Source organism: Haliotis asinina, chromosome 11 (assembly GCF_037392515.1).
Source record: "Haliotis asinina isolate JCU_RB_2024 chromosome 11, JCU_Hal_asi_v2, whole genome shotgun sequence".
Taxonomy (NCBI): domain Eukaryota; kingdom Metazoa; phylum Mollusca; class Gastropoda; order Lepetellida; family Haliotidae; genus Haliotis; species Haliotis asinina.
The window spans coordinates 45,865,126-45,891,564 of record NC_090290.1 but is presented as its reverse complement, the minus strand read 5'-3'; the positions used below and the strand labels follow the sequence as shown (position 1 = coordinate 45,891,564).

General features: G+C 41.9%; 1 protein-coding gene across 2 annotated transcripts; it reads left to right on the top strand.

Moving 5' to 3' along the window:
• The first annotated feature begins 399 nt into the window (after positions 1–399).
• Positions 400–25,419, top strand: LOC137256331 (sodium- and chloride-dependent glycine transporter 1-like). 2 transcript variants are annotated; one of them, XM_067794104.1, is made up of 15 exons: positions 400–491; positions 4,998–5,078; positions 11,260–11,376; positions 12,602–12,733; positions 15,747–16,032; positions 16,728–16,860; positions 17,438–17,572; positions 18,249–18,352; positions 18,750–18,874; positions 19,368–19,480; positions 19,934–20,062; positions 20,775–20,874; positions 21,639–21,739; positions 23,565–23,735; positions 24,428–25,419. In XM_067794104.1, exons 3-15 carry the CDS (start codon positions 11,262–11,264, stop codon positions 24,542–24,544), a joined length of 1,761 nt encoding a protein of 586 aa, XP_067650205.1. In that variant the 5' UTR covers positions 400–491; positions 4,998–5,078; positions 11,260–11,261; the 3' UTR covers positions 24,545–25,419. The 2 variants fall into 2 exon arrangements, with proteins under 2 accessions (XP_067650205.1, XP_067650206.1); XM_067794105.1 differs by lacking the exon at positions 400–491 and having other exon boundaries at positions 4,968–5,078.
• Positions 25,420–26,439: the final 1,020 nt, after the last annotated feature.

The following is a 26,439-nucleotide window of genomic DNA, read 5'->3' as shown; positions in this document are numbered from 1 at the left end:
TTACACATGCACACAAGACAATGCAATTTGTTTGGTGACAGCAGGAACAAGTGAACATGAAGGAACCAAAAGTGTCCGATCAGAGATCACCCACCATCACTCCCAAACTACGTGGAATTGGGTTACTTGCCAGTTGAAATGTACCAACCACATTCAGTTATGGGGCAGTTTTATTGATTTTTCAATGTGGAGCAGAGCTGCATTTGTATTTCTGTGATGGTTAACAAGAGCCCAGTGATGTGTTGCTTACTACATCTTGATGGGCTAGACAAGACGTGGCTGGTATATTCCGGAATTCTCCAGTGTAGTCAGACACAGGCAGTAAGATCATCCGGGTAGCTGGGTCTGTACATAAAGGGAGCTAACTCTCAGTTCAGTCATAATACATCTCATCTCGAAACACAAGAAGGCTCACAGTCCTGTGAAGGTCAAGGCTCACCCTGCATTCTCGACCTTGGGCTATATTGGAATCTTGGCTACCGTTGTAGCGGGTGAGTATTACATCACCATCTTGATTGCTATTATCACTGCTTTTGTAGCATATAAAGCAACGTCACTGCTCTGGTACATCTTCCCCGTTTTGCACTGCCTGACTGCCAGTGTAATGCCTCCGTCGTTATTTGTATTGACTTTCGTTCATTTTAGAATACTAATCATATGAAAAGACTTTATTTCTTATTTCATTCGTGCTGAGTATTTTACTGACTGGTCATATTGTTTCAACTCGGGATTGAAGAGATAATACTTGGTACTCAATCCACGTTGACGTATTGATCACGTGGCAGTCAGTTATACAGACATTAGTAGCACATTTCGTCATAGCAAATGGGAACTTGCAGAAAACTGCAACCCGAGGGAAGGTTTATTTCAGTAGTGTAAGACATTTCACGACAACATGTTCAGTCTGTGGTATGAAATACATTGTATATAGAAGAGGCTTGGTAGGGGAAGGACCTAGGTGTGGTTTCTAAACACCACCCGTTTTCATCATGTATTCACACCCCAGTATGCGTATCTGATCTTGTGTATGAATATCAGATGCCGAGGAAACTTAGATCATCAAGACAACATAAGTCAGTTGTTGGTCGGACGAAGACATTTGAAGACAGGTCCTTTCAATCTGGTGGCCCATCGATATGGAACAAGCTACCACTCAATCTACGAGCAGAAAAGAAACCGAGTACTTCCGAATAAAAATTAAAGACCCATTTATTCTCAGCAGCCTACTACGGAGCTCTTGAGCAACCTAGCGAAGGATGGGTATTAGCTCTCTACAAATTGATGGATAGATGGATGGATGGATGGATGGATAGATGGATGGGATAGTTGGTTGGTTGGTTGGTTGTCACTGTCGTACACAGTCAAAACGTGTTGCTTCTAATGTGAAATCACAACGTAACGTGTTTGACAGTGCACACCACTCTCTGTTTCACCATGGAATCAACAAATGACAGGTGTTTGGACTGGGTGTAATAAGAGTACGCATAACATGTGAGCATTCACAACAGACACTCGACAGTCACTATCAGTATCAGTAACATCCGCTGATATCAATCGTTTTAAAAGCATTAGCATTTGTAAAGTTGTAACCCTGATACATTTCAACGAGCGGAAATTCAAACCGGAGCTTCCATGTGCTGGCCATTGTCAAGCCCAGTAATAGTGATGGTGTCACAAGTACACGTTCTGAATGAAACTTGCAAACCAGGCTGGAATACGCTTTGCGTTTTAAAGGCTGACTGAAAAACTATTTCTATGCGAAAATGATGTCTTTTCAATTTCATTTGAAATTCTTCGCCCTATGTGAATAGCACCAAAGCAGCATTACATGTTGACCGACTAACAGCACCAGCCAGGACGCTTATGAAAACCCCTGGGTACTGAAACCTCACAGAAAGACGTGCTTGCTGACATTTCACTTCAGTCCCACAATCTTTTCCTTACGTATAAACCAAATTATAAAACCACGTTGAGCTCACAGAGCCAAACGCCACGAATTATCCCAAAGAAACAGGCTAAATACATCACCAAATACATTTAAACCAGATTTGCGTATGTTTCCAAATTTATACTCACCTAGGGTAATTTATTCAGTTGAAGATATACTTTTGAAACACATGCGCAGCATACGTTGCACAAGAGTGTATGTAATGTATGTTATTCTGGGTGTAACACATCTTCAATCACGAAATCAACACTTGACACTTCTGCAAATTCTTGATCACAGGGTAATTTGGATGATTCTTGTCCGTCTTTAAACACATAATTTCGTTGAAACAATCAGAACCATATTCTTGGTACTTAAACACATTTATGTTATACTGCCCGAGTGCTTTATTTCTTCTCACCGACTGGTTCGACGGGGAAGCAAAGTGAGATGAGTTATACGTATTATTTTATTAATATGGTTTGGCTTCCTTTTAGCAAAATACGCTACTTCTCAAACCACATGGAGTGGTATGACTGCATCAACACATTTTGTGATCAATATTGATTGCGGTTCACTACAGTCATGAAGGGATGCCAAATTTAAACGATTAACGGTTGTGGTCTGTAATGTAAAGGACAGGATGACAGTCCCTTTGTCCATAATCTCTGCATGTCCATATGGCCTGACCATAATCGATCGTCTTACTAGCATGTACCATTCAGACCATAATTAAAATTTAAACAACCAGAAGTTCCCATTACGTGCACATATCATTATTTCACGTTTTCCTCTCTGTCATATAAATAAGTGTGACTTTATGTAATAGAACTACAAAATCTGTAGACATTACCCAATAATTCGAATATTGAAAGCTTACAGGCTGATAGCTAATACGTGTCAAGTGTCAAGCGTTGATATGCAGACAGACTGACAGAAAGATATATCTTATTCACATTCCACCTCTTACATTAGAACGGTGCAAGAAAGTATATTAACGAGCCAATCGTTTAGGGTCAAGGAGCGACAATAAAAATCTATTATATATTTGTACACAATGTTTCGTCCCAAAGTCTGTAAACCTATATGTTCGTCTTGTTTGCTAAGTTTACTTGGTAAGCCTTATATAGTTACGCCAACACTACTTGCCCAGAGGGTGAAGTGAACATTATTGATTTTTGACACACTCTCTCCGAGAATGTTTTTAGTGATTCTGCGTTTTCAAAGCTGCAAGGCAATCTGTACATTCAGATCGTCAGGAGTGTAGATCAACAGTATTGATAGAAGGATTGACGAATGAACATGCGATTATGTCACGAGCCTGAGAGTTTTAGGGGAATGTCACAGATGAAAGATTGGATATTACTAGACCTTCTCTTGGCTAATTAAACGTACGTCATGCTCACATTATTAACTGTGTGGTATTCCCAATTATTCATTGTAATTTGTTCCTAACGTCCAGTTTTCTGTTGTATTCTATGTTGTCAGTTGATCACTTTTTGGTAAGAATTGATCTTCGGTCGCCTATGGTTGTCGTAAGAGACGACGGACGGGATCGGATAGTCAGGCTCACTGACTTGGTTGACAAATGTCATCGTATCGCAGTTGCGTAGATCGATACCCATGCTGTATATCACTGGATTGTCTGGTCCAGACGCGATTATTTACAGAGTGCTGCCATAAAGCTGGAATATTGCTGCGCTCGGCGTAAAACTCATCTCACTCACTTATTCATTTACGCTTCAAGGCTGTTTCGTTCTTTGTGCCCTGGGGAATCCTTTTGAGCGAGGACAGTTATTATATTCATGCTAGCAAAATAGGACTTGCGGCGTGTCATTTGTCTCTGTGAAGGACGCTAACTCCTTACATGACTTCGTCTTCGTGTTGTACCGTTACTGTCACATGCAAAACATGATACTAAATAGCCACATGCCATCCGTTTACCTTAAACAGTTAAACATATATCCGTCACACAGAAAGCTATATGCCCCTAGGTGGTACGAAACCGACATGCACCTCCAGCGCCCTCAGGCACAACGAACACTGACTATAAAGATATAAGGAGCTACATTTGCCTCGGGAAAGAAGCATCCCACGACCTCCTCTGCTTCTAACGTGTTAGTGACTGTGACTGACTCATTCTCCGGAAAACATAATACGGACAGGGTAAAACGACATGCAGACCAAGTGAGAAGAACCCGGAGACGACTTGGGTCAAAACTATTTCAGTAGAGGAAGGTCGGAAGGGCAGAATAATATGGTCCAGTGACGATGTGAGAGTCTGGTTGGCGTTCATGTCTCTGGAAGACTGAATTTGAAAATGCAATTACCTTCAGGGTGTTCCGAGAAAAATGTCATCTTTAATGTGAATATTTCTTTGAAATCAGAGCTTTCAGAGACAACTGACGCTTTGCTAAAAGAGAAGTTCGACCTACATTTTGAAGAAGCTGACCGCCGAATTGTGCCCACTTCATCAGTCATTGTCTCGTGTTCTCAATAACTAACTAACGGGATCAGACGGTCAGATTTGATGACACATGGCATTGTATCGCATTTGCTTATGTTGATACTTATGTTGTTTATCAGTGGACTGACTTGTCAAGACTCAAGTATTTACGGACCGCTTCCATGTAGGGAGAATACCGTTAAGTACGGTGTTAAAAACAACAGCTTTATGTCTTCCATGACCTCAGTTAAGATGATGTATAAACATAATAAATTTATTTGGATAAGACGCCTATCAAAACGTACCTGTACAGAGTTTTCGATGTGTTGTCCTTGAACAACACAGACCTAATGCCAAGCATATAATATATCAGATAATTCACGCCCACTACCTTTACTTCAACAAATACAATCATATGTATAAACAGTAAATTACTGCACGAATGAATTACTACCGTCGTATGCATTATACCACGGGGGCATTACCTTGAATAAAACTGTCTGTCTGTCCAAGTATAAGTGCTATGAATGACTTATATATGCAGCATACACATTTTTCTAAGCATTTCGCCCTAGGAACGAATTGTGATGAGTTAGTTATGCACATGGATCTCTGTCCTACCAGCATATCGGCTTCAGGCGCCCGAGGATACGGTTGAGACAGCCCAGCACCTCAACAGGACGAACTAGCACACGCTCGCAGCAGGTATTTAACAGTTGTTTGTCATCCATGATGCGTGGAATAATTGAATATTCTCAGCGCTTGGCTGTATAAGCTGATACATCATAGACGTTGACGCTTGTTCGGTTTGATTGGAGCCATCGTCATCAATCAGTTGAAAGCGTCATTTCTATATATTGATGTCACCCATTTACAAGCAAAATCACGATGTCATAATTGATCAAAATTACGGAAGCCTCCTAGTGCCACAGCCTGAATTTTTTATCTCGGATTAGGACTTAACATCTCCTAATTAGGACATAGTATCTGCTAATTGAGAGTTAATATCTCCTAATTAGGACATAGTATCTTAATAGAAAGAAGTTGTCATCAATATACTCATCTTATTATATTCAGCAACTTCTAAATGCCTCTCAAGAATCCCAATACAGTCATGACGTAGACAAGTTAAAAGCGCTGCTCCAGTCAAGGTTGGGACAACGAAGGCAACCATCTTACTCCGATCGAGTACAAACCTAAGTCCTAATTAAGACCTAATTAAGAGATATTAACTCCTAATTAGGAGATCATAAGTACAAATTAGGAAATATTACGTCCTAATTAGGAGATAAAACAATTCAGGCTGTGGCACTAGGACGTTTCCGTACAAAATAGTTTCTTCACACTTGACGATGAGAGTTTAAGTGAGTGAGTGAGTTATGGAAGTCGGGGTAGCTGAGCGGGTTAGACGGCTGACTTTGTGCTGTGGCACTATTGTGAGCATGGCGATAAACAGCACGCCTGTTTTTTATCAACAATCATCCGTAGCGTAGTAAAATATCCAACGTCACGAGTGCGTTTAGTTTTATGCCGCACTGAGCAATATTCCAGCCATATGGCGGCGCTCTGTAAATAATGGCGTCAACACCAGACAATACAGTGATCAACAGTATGAGCATCGATCTGCGCAATTGGGAACCGATGGCATGTGTCAACCAGGTCAGCGCGCCTGACCACCCTATCCCGTTAGTCGTCTCTTCAACAGGCATGGCTTACTGAAGACCATTTTGTCTAACCTGTACCTTCACCGGGCTCCATTTTCATGAAAATTGCTTTGCTAGTGAAAAAACTATTTATGTTCAGGTCCATTACGTGATTGTCTTGTTTCCTTGCATTACGTTGTCGCATGATGAAAGTACGGGGTGCTGGCGTAGCGCAGTGGTCAAAGCGTCGTCTTCTCACTCTGAACACTCAGGTCCCATTCCGAAGTGGGTACAGTGTGTGAAGATCATTTCTGGTGTCCCCGCAGTGATATTGCGGGAATATTGCTAAAAGCGGATTAAAAACATATTCACTTACTCATTGATAGGTGTACAGCAGGGTGACATCCTATACACTTTACCGTTTATGCTAATGGTTGCTGTTTTTCATATCATTTGCATTGTTTCATGTCATGTGTTTTACGCCTAACAGAACCGGGAGTGGTGATTCTGTGGCATTGTCCATGAATTTCAAAGCCATCACGCGCGATCCGTGTTCGTTTCATTTCCTTTGAACGGAATGGCATATTTCACCGTTCCTAGTATTGGTATCATCTGTATAATGGTTGTCGAATACACTGCATGGTGTTGAGACTCACGTCAATAATCCGACAAACAGGATTCCAGTGACATCGTTTACCCTCATATCTACACAATCGGTAGGCAGCCCTCCACCAAGTGTACTTCAAGACGTTTTCGACTCAGTAATTGGACGTACACATAACTGAGTGCTTGCAAATTCGTGACATTATTGAATCGAAATCATGGCTCAAACTCGGGCTCCAACGCAGTGGCAATTGACCAAACACGAAAGCATAAACTTATGAAAACTGGCGTCAAAATCTCGTGTATATTTTTTCGTTAGACGAAAATTTCGCCTCCTTTCTCGCGGAAGACCTTGCGTGGGAGAAAATACTGCCGTCAATCCTACTCGGGGCTTGCACTATGATGACGAAAGTGTCCCGCAAGGACGCAGAAAAACAGCAGCGCAGAACAATGTACAGCTAGACTTGATGCTCGGTCAGATTATTATTGCAGTGTCTGTTCATGACATATGGCAGAGGGTCAAACAACATTATGGGTACGAGCCCACTGGATCGCATTTCCTAGATATCGTTGACATAAAACTTAAGACGGATGAACGTCCAGAGGACTTATATCAAAAGACTGTAGCCTTTATAGAAGACAATCTTCTCACTACCGGATGTGGTATTCAACGCCATGGTCAAGCACCAGTTGTTGATAAAGATCTCTCACCTACCATGGAAAACATGATTGTTGTGCTGTGGTTACAACTGACCCATCCTGGTCTCCCTCAGCTAGTTAAACAAAAGTATGGGTCTGAACTCCGAAATCAGACGCTGGCGTCACTCAAACCTGAGATTTCACAAGTCCTATCTTCGTTGCTGGACGAACTGCGTTGCATTGAAGACACTAAAGACTTTAGAGCTTATGCGTCCACCCACCCAAACAATAGACAGTCTCACACTAGTCATAACCAGATGTCTAGGAAAGACAACCCCGCAGTGGATAAATGCTGTATCTTGTGCAAAAACAGCCGGACGTCAGGCTTATGATATCCATGACCGTAGGAGTTGTCGTTACCTCCCGGATTACGACAAGCGTATGATATCTGGCAGTTCCAGATTTATTGGTGAAGAGGAGGACAACACTGATGAGTGTTCAGACACTGATCAGGAAGAGGAACAGAGCCTCTTATTCGATCATCCCACGTGTGAGTGTCGACCTCTCCATACCTGAACGCTTTTTATGAACACCATCAAGTTCGACTAACTGTAGACATTGGTGCTGCGACCAACATGGTCCGTGTCTCTTTCGCCAGAACCATTAATCTCCCCATTACTAGTGCATCCCAACGAGCGCGACAAGCCGATGACATTACCCCGCTGGAAGTAGTTGGAGAAGTCCACTGCACATTGACCAGAGAAGGTGACACTTTCCGACTTGATGCTCTCGTCAAACAACTTGATGTTGACATCCTTGAAGGAATTCCGTTCCATAAAAGCAATGATATTGCTACTCGTCCTGCCAAGAACGGGATCGTTATCAACGGGTCTAACGCTATTTATTATGGCAAGCAGCATGGCAGTCATGCCGCAGCTAGACTTACTCAGACTTTCCTTATCCGAGCCCCCTCCGATCAGACTCCTGCCAAATGAGTTCATAGACGTTGATGTTCCTAAGAGAAGGCTTGGTCACCATATCAGCCCATTACAACAGTTGGTAACAAAATCAGGATCACGAACACCACAATCAGCGAAATTACCCTCAAGGGTCATGAACACTTTTGCCAGATCAGACGCATCACAAAACCTATTCAGACCGATGCACATCCAAGCATGGCACGAACCAAAGTAGACCCCATACTACCATGTTCCAAGGACATATCACTTGATCCAGACAACATCCTTGGCCCTGAAATGGTTAGGAAATTTACCGATCTCCATGAGGAATTTGATCAAGTCTTTCATTCATGAGTGTCAAAGTACACCGGTGCCAGTGAAGACTTACAGGCTCTTGTGAACATGGGCCCAACCTTGCCCCCTCAACGAGAGGGCCGTCTCCCTCACTATAACCGAGATGACTTGAATGAACTACAATCTAAGTTTGATGAGGTGGAGAAGGAGGGTGTTTTCGCCTAGCCCTAGCGGGTCAACATCACCGCTGAATACCTCAATATGTCTTTCCTGGTTCGAAAACCGAATGGCGGAAGTAGGTTCGTGACTTCCTTTGGAGAGGTTGGTCAGTATTGTAAACCACAACCTGCTCTTATGCCCAACCTTGACAGTGTAATCAGGGAAACTGGCAAGTGACGGTTCATTGTTAAAACTGACTTACTGAAGTCATTTTATGAAATACCTTTGTCTCACAACTCCATGAAATACTGTGGGGTTGTCACTCCTTTCACAGGAATACGGAGTGCACACGCTGTGCTCTGGGAAAGCCAGATTCAGAGGCTTATCTTGAGGAACTGATGTCACGAGTGCTTGGTCACCTTGTTCAGAAAGGATGTATGATCAAACTGGCTGATGATTTGTTTTGTGGTGGGGACACGACTGAAGAAGCGCTAACAAACTTCGCCTCAGCGTCTCCAAAACAGTACTTTGCCCCAATTAACCAACATCCGGGGATTGATCTCGAATAGTGGTTCTTTGACTGCAAGTCCACACACGACTGCAGCTTTATCTGCTGTGAAGCCTCCAACCACTGTTCAAGGACTGCGATCTTTCATTGGAGCATTCAAGGCCTTAAGTCATGTTCTGCTTGGCTACGCGAAATTGATGTCCCCTTTGGATTCTGTAACAGCTGCACGACAATCAAATGAGAAAATCTCATGGTCAGATAATGTCATTGCAGCATTCCGTGATGCCCAATCAGCAATGACCTCCTGCAAGAGTATTGTTATACCTCACCCGACAGATCAACACTGCATTGTCACAGATGCGTCCATCAAAGCTCAAGATGTTGCAGCTACCGTGTATGTGAAGCGGAATGGAACGACCCATCTCGATGGGTTTTTCAAAGCCAAACTGAAAAAGCATCAAATGCAATGGCTTCCATGTGAGCTTGAGGCACTTGCTATTGGCACTTCTGCCAAGCACTTTGCCCATACATCACAGCAACATCTTCCCCAACACAGATTCTCACTGACAGCAGATCCCGTGTTCAAGCTTCATCAAGCTCAACCGTGGTTGTTTCTCCGCTAGTGCCAGAGTCACAACATTCCTATCAATGGTCAGCATTTACCGAGTTAACATCGCACACATCACTGGAGTTTCCAATATCCAGTCGGATTACATGAGTCTCTACGGTGTTCTCTCTTAGTGTTCAGGATGTTATTGAGAATGGTGCCAAAATGCCATTTAAAAGTCGTGCTGTATGGCAAGCGTCTCTGCATGAGTGCCCTGATCTCAGACGTACACACTCTCATCTGTCTCAAGGGACACGCCCAAGTAACAACGTTGCTCACATTCCTGATGTTAAACGGTATTTGGGAGTGATTACCGTAGCAAAAGATGGCTTCCTGGTTGTCAAAGACAACACACCATTCCAAGACACATAAGTACCAAGAACAGTCCTTTGATGGGCTCCTAACTGTCCTTCACATTCGCTTCAATCACCCCTCCTGCTATCAACTCAAACAGAGAAACCAAATCACGGGCGAAAATCTCCTTGTCTTCGACAGACGTCTGGTCCTTCATCAGTTATCCACACTCGAATCATTATGATTCGTGTGATGTCTCGGTGGCTGATTTGGTGTATCTCAAGTTTGACCGAGACAAAACTTGTGCTCGGAGCAAGTACATGATCACGGAGGTGACAGGCAGGACTCTATAAATACGTAAGTTTACCCAGTCCCAGTTTCGCTCCAGAGTATACGAGGTACAATCGTCAGACTGTTACCGAGTAATGCCAACTCTACTCAGAACCACTGCTAACGATCAAATCAGAGGCTTGACTGAGCGTGACAATATTCAAGGTTTCGCTCACTCCCAGATGGCAAAGCTTTCCACCCGTGACCCACCTGGTATGTACAATCCAGGCGGACCTGAGACTGCAACCCTAGACCTCGAGTCACCCTCTAGTCTGTGGCAGACATATCGGCCCTTTCCAGGCCACCTCAGCGTACTCGCGCTCCACCAGTGTGGCAACGATGTGGCGAGTGGGACTTCACTTAATTACTGTTTCATTGTTTGTTCCTTCACATAATTCATCCCTTACAGATAGTATTGCCCGAGACATTCCCTTCTGTCAAACACTGACAAGTTAGGTTCAAGTGACCTGAAGACTGGAGGCCATCACGCGCGATCCGCGTTCGTTTCATTCCACTCATATGGAATGGCATAGTTCACCATTCCTAGTTTTAGTATCATCTGGGTAATGGTTGTCGAATAAACCGCATGGTGATGAGAGATCGGTGTTGTGTGTTGACGCAATATAATGTATTATGCATGAAAAAATATATATTACGTAATATAATATTCAGACCAAAATATCATCTTTCAAATCGACGTTTCATGACTAGAATGTGGCTCTCGCATGGCAGAATCCCTTAATAAATCATTTATGCATATAATTAGTTGCAGTTGTTTGTATCGCTTTCTGGAATGAACTATATTACATGTCTTTAGCAGGGAGATGTGAACAATTTTTGTCTTCCACAGATATGATGAATGAAAAATGGCGTCACCACTTGGATTACGTTGTGACCCTTCTTGGATTTGGAATCGGTTCGGGTTCCTTCGTGAAATTCCCCTACCTGTGCATGAGGAACGGCGGAGGTGATATGGAATTTCTAACTATATTGTTCTCTATGTATTATAATATGAATGGAAATTACTCTAAACTGGTGTGGCTCAGTGCCAGGTTAGAATGGGACCCCAGAGACTTGGTTTGTAGAGCATTAGGATGTCGAGCGCGTGGGTGTAGATCATGTATATCCATGCAACATATGTCATATCTGGGATTTCACTTCCTCAGTAAAGTACAAATTCTAGTACTTTTTTGGTTGAGTCCCATCCGCGATTCGAACCGGCTGAGCGGGTTAGGCGGCTGACTTTGTGTGCTGGCGATTAGGTGCCTGAATCTGAGGGTGCGGGTTCGAATCGCGGATGGGACTCAACCAAAAAAGAACTAGAATTTGTACTTTACTGAGGAAGTGAAATCCCAAATATAACATATGTTGCATTTGACCTCTTCCTAAATGACATCGTGTAATCATATATCAATGCAGCAGTGATACTGATAAATGATCCTGCCATACAGGTACGGCATTGCTGGGTGCAACATAACAATCATTATGTACACGTTCTCCTTAAATCACATCCATGAGTTTTTCTGTCTTTGTACGGATATTATTTTCAAGACATGTTCGAGTACAATCACGCAACAAATGTTAAACTTTATAATTTATATTTGGGATAATGCTTTCGAACTAAATTATGTGGTGGTGTGTGGTCTAGCACAGGTTGCTAATCAAGTGAAGTTAAGCAAATTGGACGAGGTGAGTCCTTGGATGTGAGACCGTGTTTGACAGCTAGTCTACTGAGGGTTTTCCCGCTCGACTCACATGTGATACATGTAGTCTTGCCATACGTAAGTGAGTTTTTCAACTCTCTTGCCTCATTCACCGAACAAAAATGGGTACCCGGTGGGATACGTCAGGTAGCTAGTAACCTAACCCTATACACGTTGCTTTGATTATCCAGAGTAATAATTGCAGCGGTTCAGAGCAGTGCTGGAAAATGACTTATACAAATGAATAAGATTAACATTATGAAATTACGCATCAAGGTTTTTCGTGGTTCTCATCGGGGCACCTAGTCGTTAGCAATCGAACCCGTCGTGTCACCAAGACTGCAAGTTTACAAGTGTTAATCAAGATCACTAATCTCTCCGATCCGGACCATGAGTATACAGTAACATCTGTTGACAACATTTTGAAAGGCATGAGGCATTCAATAGCAATAACATACCTCGACTGTGATAATCGTTTTAATATTTCAGGTGCATTCTTAATACCTTTCATCCTGTTCACCTTCATTGGGACAATTCCTGTTGTGTTCGTGGAGATGGTCATTGGGCAGTTCTCCCAAAAAGGACCAGTTGAAGTTTGGAATTTGTGTCCGCCATTTAAAGGTAAGTACGCTTCGTGTAAGTAAATATGTAGTTTGGTGTAACGTCGCTTTTAGCAATATAACGGAGGTAGGTTCCACTTATTTTATCCGTGTTGGAAAAGAAAGAACTCGGTTTTCGGCGTTGATAGGCGAACGCTTTGACTACGAGGTAATTCATACACAGTCCCTGTTGCAAGGTTCTACAAGGCTGTGGGTGTAGAACCTTCAATACAGGTGTGTGTGTGTGTGTGTGTGTGTGTGTGTATGTGTATGTGTGTGTGCGCGCGCGCGTGCGTGTGTGGGGGTTGGGGGGAGGGGGCACACCCTTGAAAGATCTAGAAAAGGGACACTTCAATTTCACCCGTTTTGATGAAAGTTTCAATGTTTATTTAATAAACCTACAGGACTGAGCGGAGTTGGGGAGCACCTCTCCATACACCCCGCACCCATCCCCACCTCAGCCCATCCATTTCTGGATCCACCCATTACGAGGTCACTCGCATTGGCATTGTACCGACGGACTCTCCTGGTTCGTAAAAGAGTGGTATTTGAAGTGTTTTGGCCGCTTCGAAACTGATCATCATTTCATTAGAAGACCTACGGCTATATCAGATTTCATGTAAGTCTCGAAACCCCCGAAAGCCCCTAAATCCCGCGTACCAACAGGAGGTTCTCAGACTGAGAGACATGTTTGTAATTCTAAAGACTATAGTAATCATATTCAGACACAGTTGTGCTTGTTTCGATGGTTAAAATACTTCGAGTTATTTAATGTTAGACTCTACCACAAAATACTGGATATCAGCGCCCATTATTTTACTTCGAGACAACCACATTAAAGGTCGACATAACGGTGTTTGGAGGTCCATAATCCAAAGTTTTTCCGGTGCTTCTAAATTATGAAGAAATTACGCAGGTAGCCGCGTATCTTTATGAAGTTATAGCTGTAGATAAAACTCATGCTTGTCAAGGAGTTTCCATTAACACGTCTACAATATGTGACATGTGTCGGCCGACGTCCATGATGGCTGTCGCGTCTCATGCTGGGACTGAAAATATGTAGTTGACTACACTGTCTCTTTTGTTGTTCATTTGTTTTAAAAAGGTCATTTACTTAGAGATATTTCATTGGAGCGTAATTATTCATAACGCGGTGACGTAACTGCAAGAACGTTTCAACTTGCTGACGTTTAATACGACGAACGAACTCACAAAAGTCGCGCTTTGTCCGAATGCATCCCATAAATGTGTCCCATATGCAGTTTCAATCATTCCGTTTTATGCGTTTCTAACATTTGTTAAAACCTGTGATGGTCGTCATTTTGGTACCAGATAAACTAAACAGGAAAATAAACGCGTCTGTTTTTTTAAGTAGAAGACATAAACATCAACTCTTAATTATATGAGATTTCACTTTTTCGAAACTTGTGTTTCTTTTGCTGTTCAGTATATATTTCTTGCATGGAAAGAAGGAACGCAGGAAACAGAATCACACAGGTGATGTGAAAAAACAACAACGGGTATTTGACAACACTGCTACACGGAGGTGCTGTAGACGGTAAAACTACATAGGTATTGCATCACTCAACAGTATCGAGGTGAAATAGTTCCCCATTTAAACAGATGATATCAGGGTTCGCACGGAATATAAACAGTCAGAGCCAAGGAATGCACAGTCTTGATTTTCTGAAGAAACAACTTCCAGGTTGATGTGAGTTAGTGAACTTAGTTTTACGCCACACTCAGCACTATTCCAGCTATATGGCGGCGGTATGTAAATAATCGAGTCTGGACCAGACAATCCAGTGATTAACAGTATGAACATCGATCTGCGCAACTGGGAACCGATGCCATGTGTCAACCAAGCAAGCGAGACTGACTCCCCTGATCCCGTCAGTCGCCTCTTACGACAACTGAGTCACCTTTTGTTGCAAGCATGATCTTCACGGGTCACCGGTTGATGCAATGAGAAAAAGAGCTGGAATAAATCTAAAATATATACGTTCATGAAACAAATAAGGAAACACATGAAAGTACAAGTGTTCGTTTATTCTTTTCCGGGTTTCTTCAGAAGGTCCACATTGCAGTGATGGTGAAATTCTGGAAATAAATAAAGTAACACTTATGCTTTCACCTGTTCCCTTATTCTTTTCTATGAGTATATATCACTGATGATCAGTGATCACAAAGCGATGGTAGGTAGCGCTACGACTGACAGACGCATGAAACACATATCCTGTATTACCAACCGCTATTAAAAGAATTTGAAAGACAGACAGTCTATTCAGTAATACCGACAACATGGTCTATAGTACATTTGTGGTTACTTCTTATAAATAGTCACGTGCTTCTAACATTCTAATTCACATTTCGTGGATTATACATACATGTTTTAATTACAAAGCAAGAGAACGGAATCATATATTTTTATCTTAACATATTTGCCATTGATTGTTTACAACGAGTATTTGTTTGTTTTTCTAATTCTGGAAGGTTTTTCTACCTTCATAGAATTTGCTTGCAAATGGAAGCTCAAAATGCCCTACCAAAATATCTTCGCTACATGTAAGGATTAAGCAATATTGTAAATCCCTTTTAAGAACCACCTCAGTGTCCGATAGGTTGACATAGCGTTCAAATATCTGATATGCCATCATATGGTCATTTTTGCTTGTAAATGTTGCATTGTTAGTCCCTAAAGCTGTGCTGATTACAAGTCTGAAACTGGTAAACTTCTTTGAGAGCCATTTAGAAGCTGGAGCAGTAAGGATGGATAACAATATATAGATGAACAACGTCTGCATTGCAACGAGAGCGACATTTCGTTATCAAGCACCTGATCATTACCACCACCATCATCATCATAATCACATGCTTAATAACGGTGATACAACTACACCGAAACGTCGTTCTCATAGCAGTAAAGAAGTTGTTCATCCATGTATTGCTATCTTTCCTTAAAACTGGTAAAGCACCAAGCTTCTATAAAAGAACGATCCTTGCAAACGGTAAAACCTTTCCTCTCTTTTTAACAGGTATAGGTGTGGGTACCGTTGTGGGAACATGGATCCATGCATCCTACTTCATCGTCATCTTCAGCTGGTTCATGTACTACTTCTATGTCTCCTTCTCCAGTCATCTACCATGGGCCCATTGTGACAATGACTGGAACACTCCATCCTGTATCTCTCTGTTTGGTGACGTCAACTCAACGTCACTGCACAACATGACGGTCAACGCCACCAGCTTCAACGTGGTCAACGATGCAACTGACGTCAATGGTACTGGTGCTGGAATGACAGCGGAAGAAGAGTTCTGGAGGTAACATCAGTTTCAATTAATATTCCTCGACGAATGTCTTTGAAAAGCTTGTCTTAATAAGACAAAACAGTCTCACTGCCTGTATACCGTTCATCTACTGTTCTGCTGGTATTCTAGACGTAAGCCTCCGTTATTAATTCAAATTAAAGATTATACGTGGGCAGCGATTAAATAGAATTAAAACATTTGATTATTGTATTATTTTGTAGTACAAATACGTGTCTGTGTATGCGTATGAGTGTGTGATGTATGTGTGAAGGAATGCGTGCGTGCGTGCGTGCATGTGTGCGTATGTGCTTGCTTTACAGATTTAAACCGTTGTACAAAGCTACCTCTCTAGTACTTTATCATGGGTACTCAGTATACAGACCCCCAGCTGGTCGGTCCCGGTCATATATACTGAGAGAAACAAATAAAGAACCACAGGTAAATTCGAGCGTTCCTTTAATAGTTTCCAGGTTTCACCATCAGCCTTGAACAGCGCTGTGAGAGGAAATCTGAGAAAAAATAAAAGAACACAGTGGTGTTCCCCTCAGTATAGTATTTCAGTACGTCTACCATCTTGAAGTTTTTGAAATGAGCCAGGACTGAAACATCTACCTTGCAGCCGCCCTATCAACCATAAAACGGAGCCGGGCTTTGGGATTAACGACACCACGGAGGTGTCGATAACCTGGTGTCTAATTATGTTGTAGATTCCAGGTTTTGCAGATGACAGATGGCCTAGAAACCATAGGAAGCATAAGATTGCCCCTGATTATTAGCCTGGCTATCAGCTGCACCGTTTTATTTCTCTGTGTGTTTCGAGGAATAAAAGTTACAGGAAAGGTACAACAACAAGCCGTTAGTCTCCAGTACATCTTAACGGACTGTCACTGTTAGGAAATCATAACTCCTTTTATCAACACCACTTCGCCCCTTTGCAATAAACAAAGTTTCACTTACTTACACACACTCTATGCCTAGTGACATTAAGCTTATAGTCTGTACCGCCATTAATTACTTCGCAAATTTTGGGGGCGGTGGGTTAAGCTTATGGTTAAAGCGTCCGTTTCTGTCGCTGAAGACCTGGGTTCGATAACCCACACTGCTACAATATATTAAGTCCATTTCGCGTGTCCCCCGCCGTGATATTGCTGGAATATTGCCTAAAGCGGCGTAAACCCATACTGATTCTTTCATTTACTTATAACATTTTTGAGGCAGTGATGTACTGAGATACAATATTCTCTAAACAGCAAAACATTTAAATCCAGATTATTTTTTTCTTTTAGTCAGGTATATGTACCTGTATGTCTATGTAATAAATTAATGTTATTACCACACTGTGGACAGAACAATTCAGTTGTATTAATGTGTTTTGTTTTTCAACTGGCGAATGCAGTCACGTTCGAATGTGTTGCAGCTTGTGTACGTGACTGTGGCCATCCCATGTATCCTCGTCATTATTTTCCTAATCCGGGGATGTCTCTTGCCAGGATCCGCAGATGGGATATACTTCTATCTCGTTCCTAAACTTGAGACCTTGATAACACCTAAGGTAAACGACTCTCTCGTTTCGATATTTTGTTCCATGGGCGCACTTAGGCCTTTAGTGCCTAAGGTCGCCCTAAAACCCTACCTACCTACCTACCTACCTACCTACCTACCTACCTACCTACCTACCTACCTACCTACCTACCTACCTACCTACCCACCTACCCACCTACCTACCCACCTGCCCACCTACCTACCTACCCACCCACCTACCTACCTACCTACCTACCTACCTACCCACCTACCTACCTACCTACCTACCTACCTACCTACCTAACTACCTACCCACCTACCCACCTACCTACCTACCTACCTACGTTGTTGCATATTTGTTTTGACTGTGTCAAATTAAGGTATGTTTTCATATTTAAACACCACATTTGTCGATCATATTTTGCGTGTTTCATGTCTTGTAAATGTATATGGGGCGGTGTGGTAGCTCCTTCCACCGAAGACCCAATTCCCCACATGGATACAATGTGTGAAACCCATTTCTGTTGTTCTCCGCTGGAACATTGCTGAAAGGGGCGTAAAATAATCCGCATTCTTATATGTATGCAACGCAAGTGAAGAAGAATACCCAGTTTTGGCTATCCTCAGAAAAACAGATTTCAGTTTAAGTCTGATGACCCGTAATGTAATTCCGTCTTGAAGTGTAACACATTTCATTTTATGTCCAGGTATGGATTGAGGGTTGTAACTTCGCCCTATACTCGCTTGGAATTGCAATGGGATCAATCGTGACACTGTCGAGCCACAGTAGGTTTGGGAATAACTGTTTTAGGTTAGTTGTGAACATTATACATTCAAGTAAGTAGAAATAACATTTTGAATTACTCTTAGAGAATTTCGACATTCATTTTAAATAAAGCCGTCTTTTTCAAGATTTCCTTAATAAACCATTTCTATCCAACTGTATTACTGATATTATAATTACTCAATTTTTACGAAAAACGTCGTACATCATAAATTAATCTAATTAAATAAGTTATTTCAGTCATTAATGCACAGGGACGAAGTCGTGTGTGATTTCTGATCTGACGTAAATTTATTATTGCTGAGCTGTCAACAGCATTTTGACAGGTGTGGTCAGCTTTCTTGTAGCTTTGAGCTGATTTGCTTTTAGGTTCTTCTGTTGAGTTCCGATGCCATTTCGGTCGTCATTTCCTTCTTCTTGATAGAGACTCAGTTGTCGTCTGTATTGGAGACATGCTGGTCACCATTCTTATTGGACTGGCCTTCTTTGCTATCATTGGTCACGTTGCCTACCAGAGAGGAGTACCAGTGGAAGCGTTCGAATCGTCAGGTATTTCGTGTACTGCGTCTCATTCCTTCGAATTAAGAGCATGTAATATGCAAGATAGAACGATAACAACGTTTGTGCAAGATAACAGCTAATTTCGAGTCTCCTGAGAAACTAGTCACCTTGAGTGTGAAGGGAGAAATGGCTGTGAAGATTATACGAATGGATCTCTGAACTCGGTGTTCGCGAAAAATGTAAGAATGTCCGGTACACATGCACCTTATGGGGTTTTAAGTATTTGTAGCCCGTTCTCTGTCAAATGAAGGCGGCCTTTAGAAAACAGACCAAACAATCAAATGATCCATGGACCATAACATCCAATAACGCCAATGGGAAGTAGTAAACACCTTCCTTAATGTTATATTTTATATCAGAAGACACGTTGTTGTTTTCAAACGAAGGATATTTATTCAAATAAATACACCCTTGCTTATTCCACCCAGTTTCATGTCACCACACGCGAATTTTTGGTTATAACCAAAATTCATTGTTTCAGGATTCAACCTCGCATTTATCGTCTTTCCACAAGTCCTCACTTACCTCCCCTTGCCACAGTTGTGGTCGGCCTTGACCTTCCTTACGTTGATTACCCTCGAACTGGATACTCTGGTAGAGTCCATATCTGTAACTTGAAATATTACCACCGAATAAGATAATAGATGAATTTGTGTATTGTCTGGAATCATTAAATGTCCTAAGAAAATAGTAGCAGCTTGGAGATCATGAAATATCATTAAATGTCATGGAAAATGACAGTAGGGCGATGGAGTAGCCAAATGGTTAAAGCTTTCGTTCCTCACGCCGAAGACCGGGTTCGATTCTGCAGATGGATACAATTTGAGAATTCCATTTCTGGTGTCTCCGCCGTGATATTGCTGGAATAATGCTAAGCGCGGCGTAAATCAGACTCACTCACTCCTAACGCCAACAGGGGTGTTTTTTTTATGAATGTTCAGGATGGTTTTTCCAAGCTTATTATGTAATTACCTGGTATGAAAACATATTATGATGGAAAGCTAAGGTATTCAGTGAGTAATTCTTGTGTTTCTGTAATGTTTCCAGGTTCCGCCCATTGAGAACATAGTTGTGGCAGTACGGGATCGCTTCCCACAATTTTCCGAGCGGCGCTGGCTTGTCATTGCTATTTTGCTTATAACCTACTTCTTTGTTGGTCTGCTCTACATTACTCAGGTATGTACACGTAACTTTCTCAACACTCTGTGGACGAGTGGGTGGGTGGGTAGTGTGTAATGTATGTTATTGGATGGATGGGTGACAGATTGGATTGATTGGTGGGTGAGTGAGTGACTGAGTGGGTTATTTGGGGGATGAGTGAGCGACTGAGTGAGTGGGTCATAGGGTGCGTTATGTTTTAGTGAGTGAGTGGATGGGTTCTTAGATGGATGTGTGAGTGAGTGGGTTCTTGGATGGGTTATTTTTTGAGTGAGTGAGTGGGTGGATGGATTATTTTGAGGTGTGGATAGTAAATGAGTGGTTGTAAGAGGTGTCTAAAGGGAACTAGTGGTAAAGCTCGCTGACTTGGTTGACGCATGTCATCGATTCCCATTTGCGTAGATCGATGCTCATGCTGTTGATCACTGGATTGCCTTTTTTACAGACCGACGCCATATAGTTGGAATATTGCTGAGTGCGGCGTATAACTTAACTCACTCACTCACTCGCTTATGTGGATGGTGGGTGAATGGGTCAGTGGGTTATGGGATGGTGGGAGAATGGGTGGGTTAAATGATTGCATCAGTGAGTGTGTTCCTCCAACAGTCCTATAGAACGTGTATGTGTAGTAGCATTGATTTGCTCCATTTTAATAACATACGAGATATAGGTATTATTGTATCCCTTCGTGTTTTTATACACCAGCATCATTTCGTTATTCTTTATCCAGGGCGGAATCTACGTGCTGACGCTGGTGGACTGGTTCGCCTACTTTCCATCGATTGCTCTCTTTGCCACCACCGAATGCATTGTGGTGGGGTGGTGCTATGGTAAATACTACTAACTCTGTATGCGCCGGGTTGTCCTTCCCTTGCTCTTGTGACTGTTGCAGACCTATCTGTTTTAGAAATGTTGTCACTTGCAACACAAGCTTGCCACAACGCCGACTAAATGTATCGACTGGACAGATTCACTTGGTTTAAGCATGTCACATTCAAATCTCTGCTTATTATGACAATCACTTGATTGTCTCGTCCAGGCTCTGTCACACTGCTGACATAGTGCTTAGTACTGCGTTAAACAGGAAATGGCTGTGTCAGCCCATTGTGGATAGTGTGAATAGAGTTGGACCCCAAATACCTACATGCGTGCAAGAGTGAGTGAGTGAGTGAGTGAGTGAGTTTAGTTTTACGCCGTACTCAGCACTACTCCAGCTATATATCGGTGGTCTGTAAATAATCCAGTTATAAACAGCACGAGCATCGATCTGCCCTATTGGGAACCGATGACACGTGTCAACTGAATCAGCGAGTCCGATCACTCGACCCCGTTAGTCAACTCTTACGACAAGTATGAGTTGCAGAAGATAAGTATTAAGATCTTCACGGGTAAAGGTATGCAAGACGAAATCGTGAGACCACTTGGTTGACGTATGTCATCGTATCCCAATTTCATAGATCGTTGCTTATGCTGTTGATCACTGGATTGCTCGAGTGCGGCGATAAGCAAAAACAAACATAATATTGGTTCTCTGAACAATGTTGTTTATGATAAAGGTGTTCCCAGTGTTCCCACTCTTTCTGTATTACTAAAGGCACACGTAGACTACAGGAGGACATCAAGACAATGTGGGGAAAAGCTATCCCCGGCGTCATGATGATTGCAATCAAGTTTGTATGCCCGGTGTTGTTGCTGGTAAGTCCTAGCGAGGCTATTGCATCCATTTGGATAATTTTATTGTTTTAAATTTTCCACGCAAAGATTGACTATAGTTTGCCAAAGCGATGTCTGTTTGGGTATCGTGCATGAAGCTGAGTTTCCGCAAGTCTCATTTTTATGTTGTGATGATGTAATTGTGATGGGCTTTGGTGCATATGTATACACACTATTAGGTTTACACCCTTGAAGATCAGGGTTTGAACTGGTCTTCAGTAAGCCATGCTTGTCCCCCCGTGAAGATCCGGGCTAGAACTGGTCTTCAGTAAGCCATGCTTGTCCCCCCGTGAAGATCCGGGCTAGAACTGGTCTTCAGTAACTCATGCTTGTCCCCCCGTGTAGATCCGGGCTAGAGCTGGTCTTCAGTAACTCATGCTTGTCCCCCCCGTGGAGATCCGGGCTTGAACTGGTATTCAGTAACTCATGCTTGTCCCCCCGTGAAGATCCGGGCTAGAGCTGGTCTTCAGTAACTCATGCTTGTCCCCCCGTGAAGATCCGGGCTAGAACTGGTCTTCAGTAACTCATGCTTGTCCCCCCGTGAAGATCCGGGCTAGAACTGGTCTTCAGTAACTCATGCTTGTCCCCCCGTGAAGATCCGGGCTATAAATGGCTTCGGGAACCCATACCTATCGTAAGAGACGGCTCACGGGATTGATTGGTCTGTGTAGCCGACTTGATTGACAGACGTCATCGTATCCCAATCGTGTAGACTGATGCTCATGTTTTGATCACTTGATTTTCTGTTCCAGAGGGTGGGTGAGTTAGTGGGTGGGTGGACTAATGCTCGTGTTGTTGATCACTTGATTGTCTGTTCCTGAGTCCAGATAATTATAGACCGCCTATATAGCTTTACTATTGCTGAGTGCTGTGTTAAACAACAGACAACCCCAAACATTCCATGTACACAATTACATTTGTTATCACTGCTTATATATGCAAGCAGCATAATGGGTACTTTAGCCTTGCTCATTACCATAACATCTCGGACACAACCAGACGAAAAGTAAGGGTGACAATGTATACTTATATATATCCTTAACATTTATGTAATATATATATAATTTTGAACGTTCTAAAAACTTATGACTTCTATAAGCATAACTTGTTCCCGGTAGGTCGATCGTTGAGTCCAAATAAACCGAGTATAACATATATCATGTATGTCATATATGGGCGAGTACTAGAATCTGTACATTACTGAGAAAGTGTAATCCCGAAAATAACGCATGGTACTCCTGTCCACTTGTAAATGGGATTGTGTATTTATAGCTTTCGGTCGTGGGATGCGTGCTAATTTACTCTTATCAAAAGGACACACAAAGTCTGTGGTCTTGACTGACAGTTTTCCGACTTCCTATTTATGGAAGTGGGTTAAACGGCTGACGTTTTGTGTTTGTATTTATGTGCCTGCCACTAATAGTGTGGGTTCGAATCCCAGATGGAACTGGAACCCACAACAGTACTAGAATCTGTACTTTACGGAGAAAGAGTAATCCGAAATTAAAATATATGCTGTGTTGTTCAGTTTTACCTGACGATGGGATCAGAACAAGCCCTGAAACGTTCTGCTCAAGAAAAAAAATGAAGATGTAACCAAGAAATATCTCTATGCTCATCAAACAGCATCGTCTAAAGTGCCAATCAAGCATCTACATTTGGCCACTTCCTGAATAGCACTGAGCATTCACAAAGCCGGTCGTATTATTTAGTCATGATTACAGATATGTTACCTTTGAAACCACACATATTCCTTAAAGCACATGAATGAAACATTTCTTTTTCGTTGCTATTTGTGTCCACATAGTCGGTGTTCATCTACTCCCTGTATTCCTACCGACCTCCCAAATATGGAGACTATGACTACCCGCCATGGGCCACAGGAATCGGATGGATGGTGTCTCTGGCTTCAATCCTACCCTTCCCGACTGTGTTCGTCTGGAAAGTATGGAAAACGAAAGGAAGGAATCTGATAGAGGTCAGTATCACCAAGCATGCGATTGTACTACATTGCCTGGATTTTCGAATCTCTCTGAAGGTCCCGGTACAGAATAGCAAGGTCCCGGTCTCCAGCAACCCATGCTTGCCATAAAAGGCGACTATGCTCGTCGTAAGAGGCGACTAACGGGATCGAGTTATACCATAAATTAACAAATGTTTATTTAGCTTAATGTTCTATCTTAAATATCACATCGAGTTATAGATGAGGTGAGAAGAAATGGGGTTTGACGTCGTAATTATAGAATATTTCGCTCAGATGACGACGCGCATGCGTGCGTATTTGTGGCTGTTTGTACTACGTTTTACCATGAGAGAGGTCAGCCGAGCCGACCCGTCCTTGCTGTACCCATTAATGCCGAGCGTCCGACAGTGACCAATAAGTACCATATTTTAATGTCTTTTTTGGACCCCAGACCTTCTATTGTCCGGACGGTCGCTCTGCCTACTACACCGCGTAGACGGTGGTTAAAGCTATAACTGTATAACAAGTTTTCAAGAGTAAATTAAAAGTTAATATTGTTCATTGTGAACTAGTGAGTATATATATATTCCAACGGCGGACTCCACAAATAAGCCTCAGTCGGGTCCCCCGCGTGGTGTCAAGTGAAAGCTTGTTACCACTAGTCTATAACCAAACTTGTAGCATACATACGTCTAACAATGTTTCAGAAATTCAAAAATTCACTGGAACCTAGTAATGGATGGCGGGAAGCGAATCTGGCAGCTCAGAGTGGCGATGTTCTTCAACCCATTACCACAGTGGAAGACAAACACGAAGAGGCATGAAGTAACACCATTCTAGAGCTGGCCATTCCCCGACCAAGGACACTAGTTTGTAGTCAAAGTTTTGATATTGCTATTTAGTTCTGGATCTTCATTTTTCCCAACAGACCAGGGACACATCACAAGGTTTGTGGAAGGATATGGAACAGTAACCATTGCTTTTCTTAAGGGATATTAATGATAATGTGTTAACTGCAGAGACTGTGTGATGTCTGAGAAAAGAACGCTTGTGCTTCTCAATAGACTGAGTTCCTTACGCGTTGGAAAATAATTTCGTTACAAGGGCATATTTTTGTGAATATTTTATGTATGCGTCATGTTTGCTGAGGAGATGAGAACAGGAACACGATTTTGAAAATGAAAAAAAAATAGCAGGAATATGTTTTTTTCTGTATTTACTGGTCATTTCCTAACCATGCTGATGTACTTTGTTTAGATACAATGTAAATATATTATATAGCACATTTCATGCAAATAATTTAGCACACGTTAGAGTTATATCTAAGGAGTCTCCCGTGCATGTATATGTGCGTTTCTTTACAGGGTATACCATGATAGAAATGAATTCAATAGAGACTCGTATGTACAGTAGCATTGCTTACTGAAGACTTTCCTATATTTGTGCTTGATCATTGAATTGTTTTCGTCAAGATGATTTGCTAAAGCTGTTTTGTATGTAACATAAATTGCATTTTTTCATCACAGGTATGTTTGATAGTTAACTGTAATAGGGGCATTAATTGTGTCTGTCTGATTTAAGAAATAGACATTTGACTAACAAATGACTTGTTCACATATTTGCCACCTCGGCATTTTGGATTTTCGTTTTTACGTATACCTTTCTCAATAAACGACATTTCATGGTTATCTTCTCTAAATGTCGCATGAATTACGTTAATCTTTAAAAATACAAGAGCAGTATGGTGGCATTGTTACTTTTTCTGTCTTCAACGGAATTCAAACAGAGAGGTTTTCAGTGTTTCCATCCATGCATCCATCACTATCTATCTATCTATCTATCTATCTATCTATCTATCTATCTATCTATCTATCTGTCTATCTATCTATCTATCTATCTGCCCGTATGTATATTGTGATCACGATATGACTGAATAGACTGATGATGCCTGGTAAAGGTTTAGCTCAATCATCCACTTATCATATCTATCTATCTATCTATCTATCTATCTATCTATCTATCTATCTATCTATCTATCTATCTATCTATCTATCTATCTATCTGCCCGTATGTATATTGTGATCACGATATGACTGAATAGACTGATGATGCCTGGTAAAGGTTTAGCTCAATCATCCACTTATCATATCTATCTATCTACAGATATACATTATACATCTATCTAGATACTTACCTACTTACCTGCCTGCATCCATCCATCTGTAATACACACACACACACACACATACATACATCTACAAAGTCCAGATGATTATGGAATACACTGGAATCAACACAACATAAATTGACACAAACGAGTCGTGGCGAGGACTATTAATACAGAGCGCACAATGCCATGGCATGACGATGAGCAATACATGCTGCCATAGTATTGTGAATATGCAAACTGAAGAGAAAGACGATAAAGATATGTCGTACAACAATGTTTGAGAGGATTTGATCAATATTGTATACTATAACTGAGTGAATTTTACGCCGCCTTTAGTAATCTGACCATCAAAATAACGACAGGGTGCATCAGAAGAGGGCTCCACACAGGGTACACATGTGGGGCATCGAACACTGACGAGCGAGTGCTTTAGGTATTATGCCACTGTGTTATTTGCTGCTATCGTAGCTACCATAGCACCGTGTGAATTATACGAAAACCATTTTGAAATCTACGTATCTAAGGTCTTCGTGTTCATAGTTGCCACAC

What these genes read in the sequence shown, in the direction of transcription:
- LOC137256331 (XM_067794104.1), top strand. Translation starts at nt 11,262, where the DNA reads ATGATGAATGAAAAATGGCGTCACCACTTGGATTACGTTGTGACCCTT. An exon ending in TTTGTGTCCGCCATTTAAAG is followed by an intron (nt 12,734 to 15,746) that starts GTAAGTACGCTT and finishes TCTTTTTAACAG; the next exon opens with GTATAGGTGTGGGTACCGTT. An exon ending in AAGGAAGGAATCTGATAGAG is followed by an intron (nt 23,736 to 24,427) that starts GTCAGTATCACC and finishes ACAATGTTTCAG; the next exon opens with AAATTCAAAAATTCACTGGA.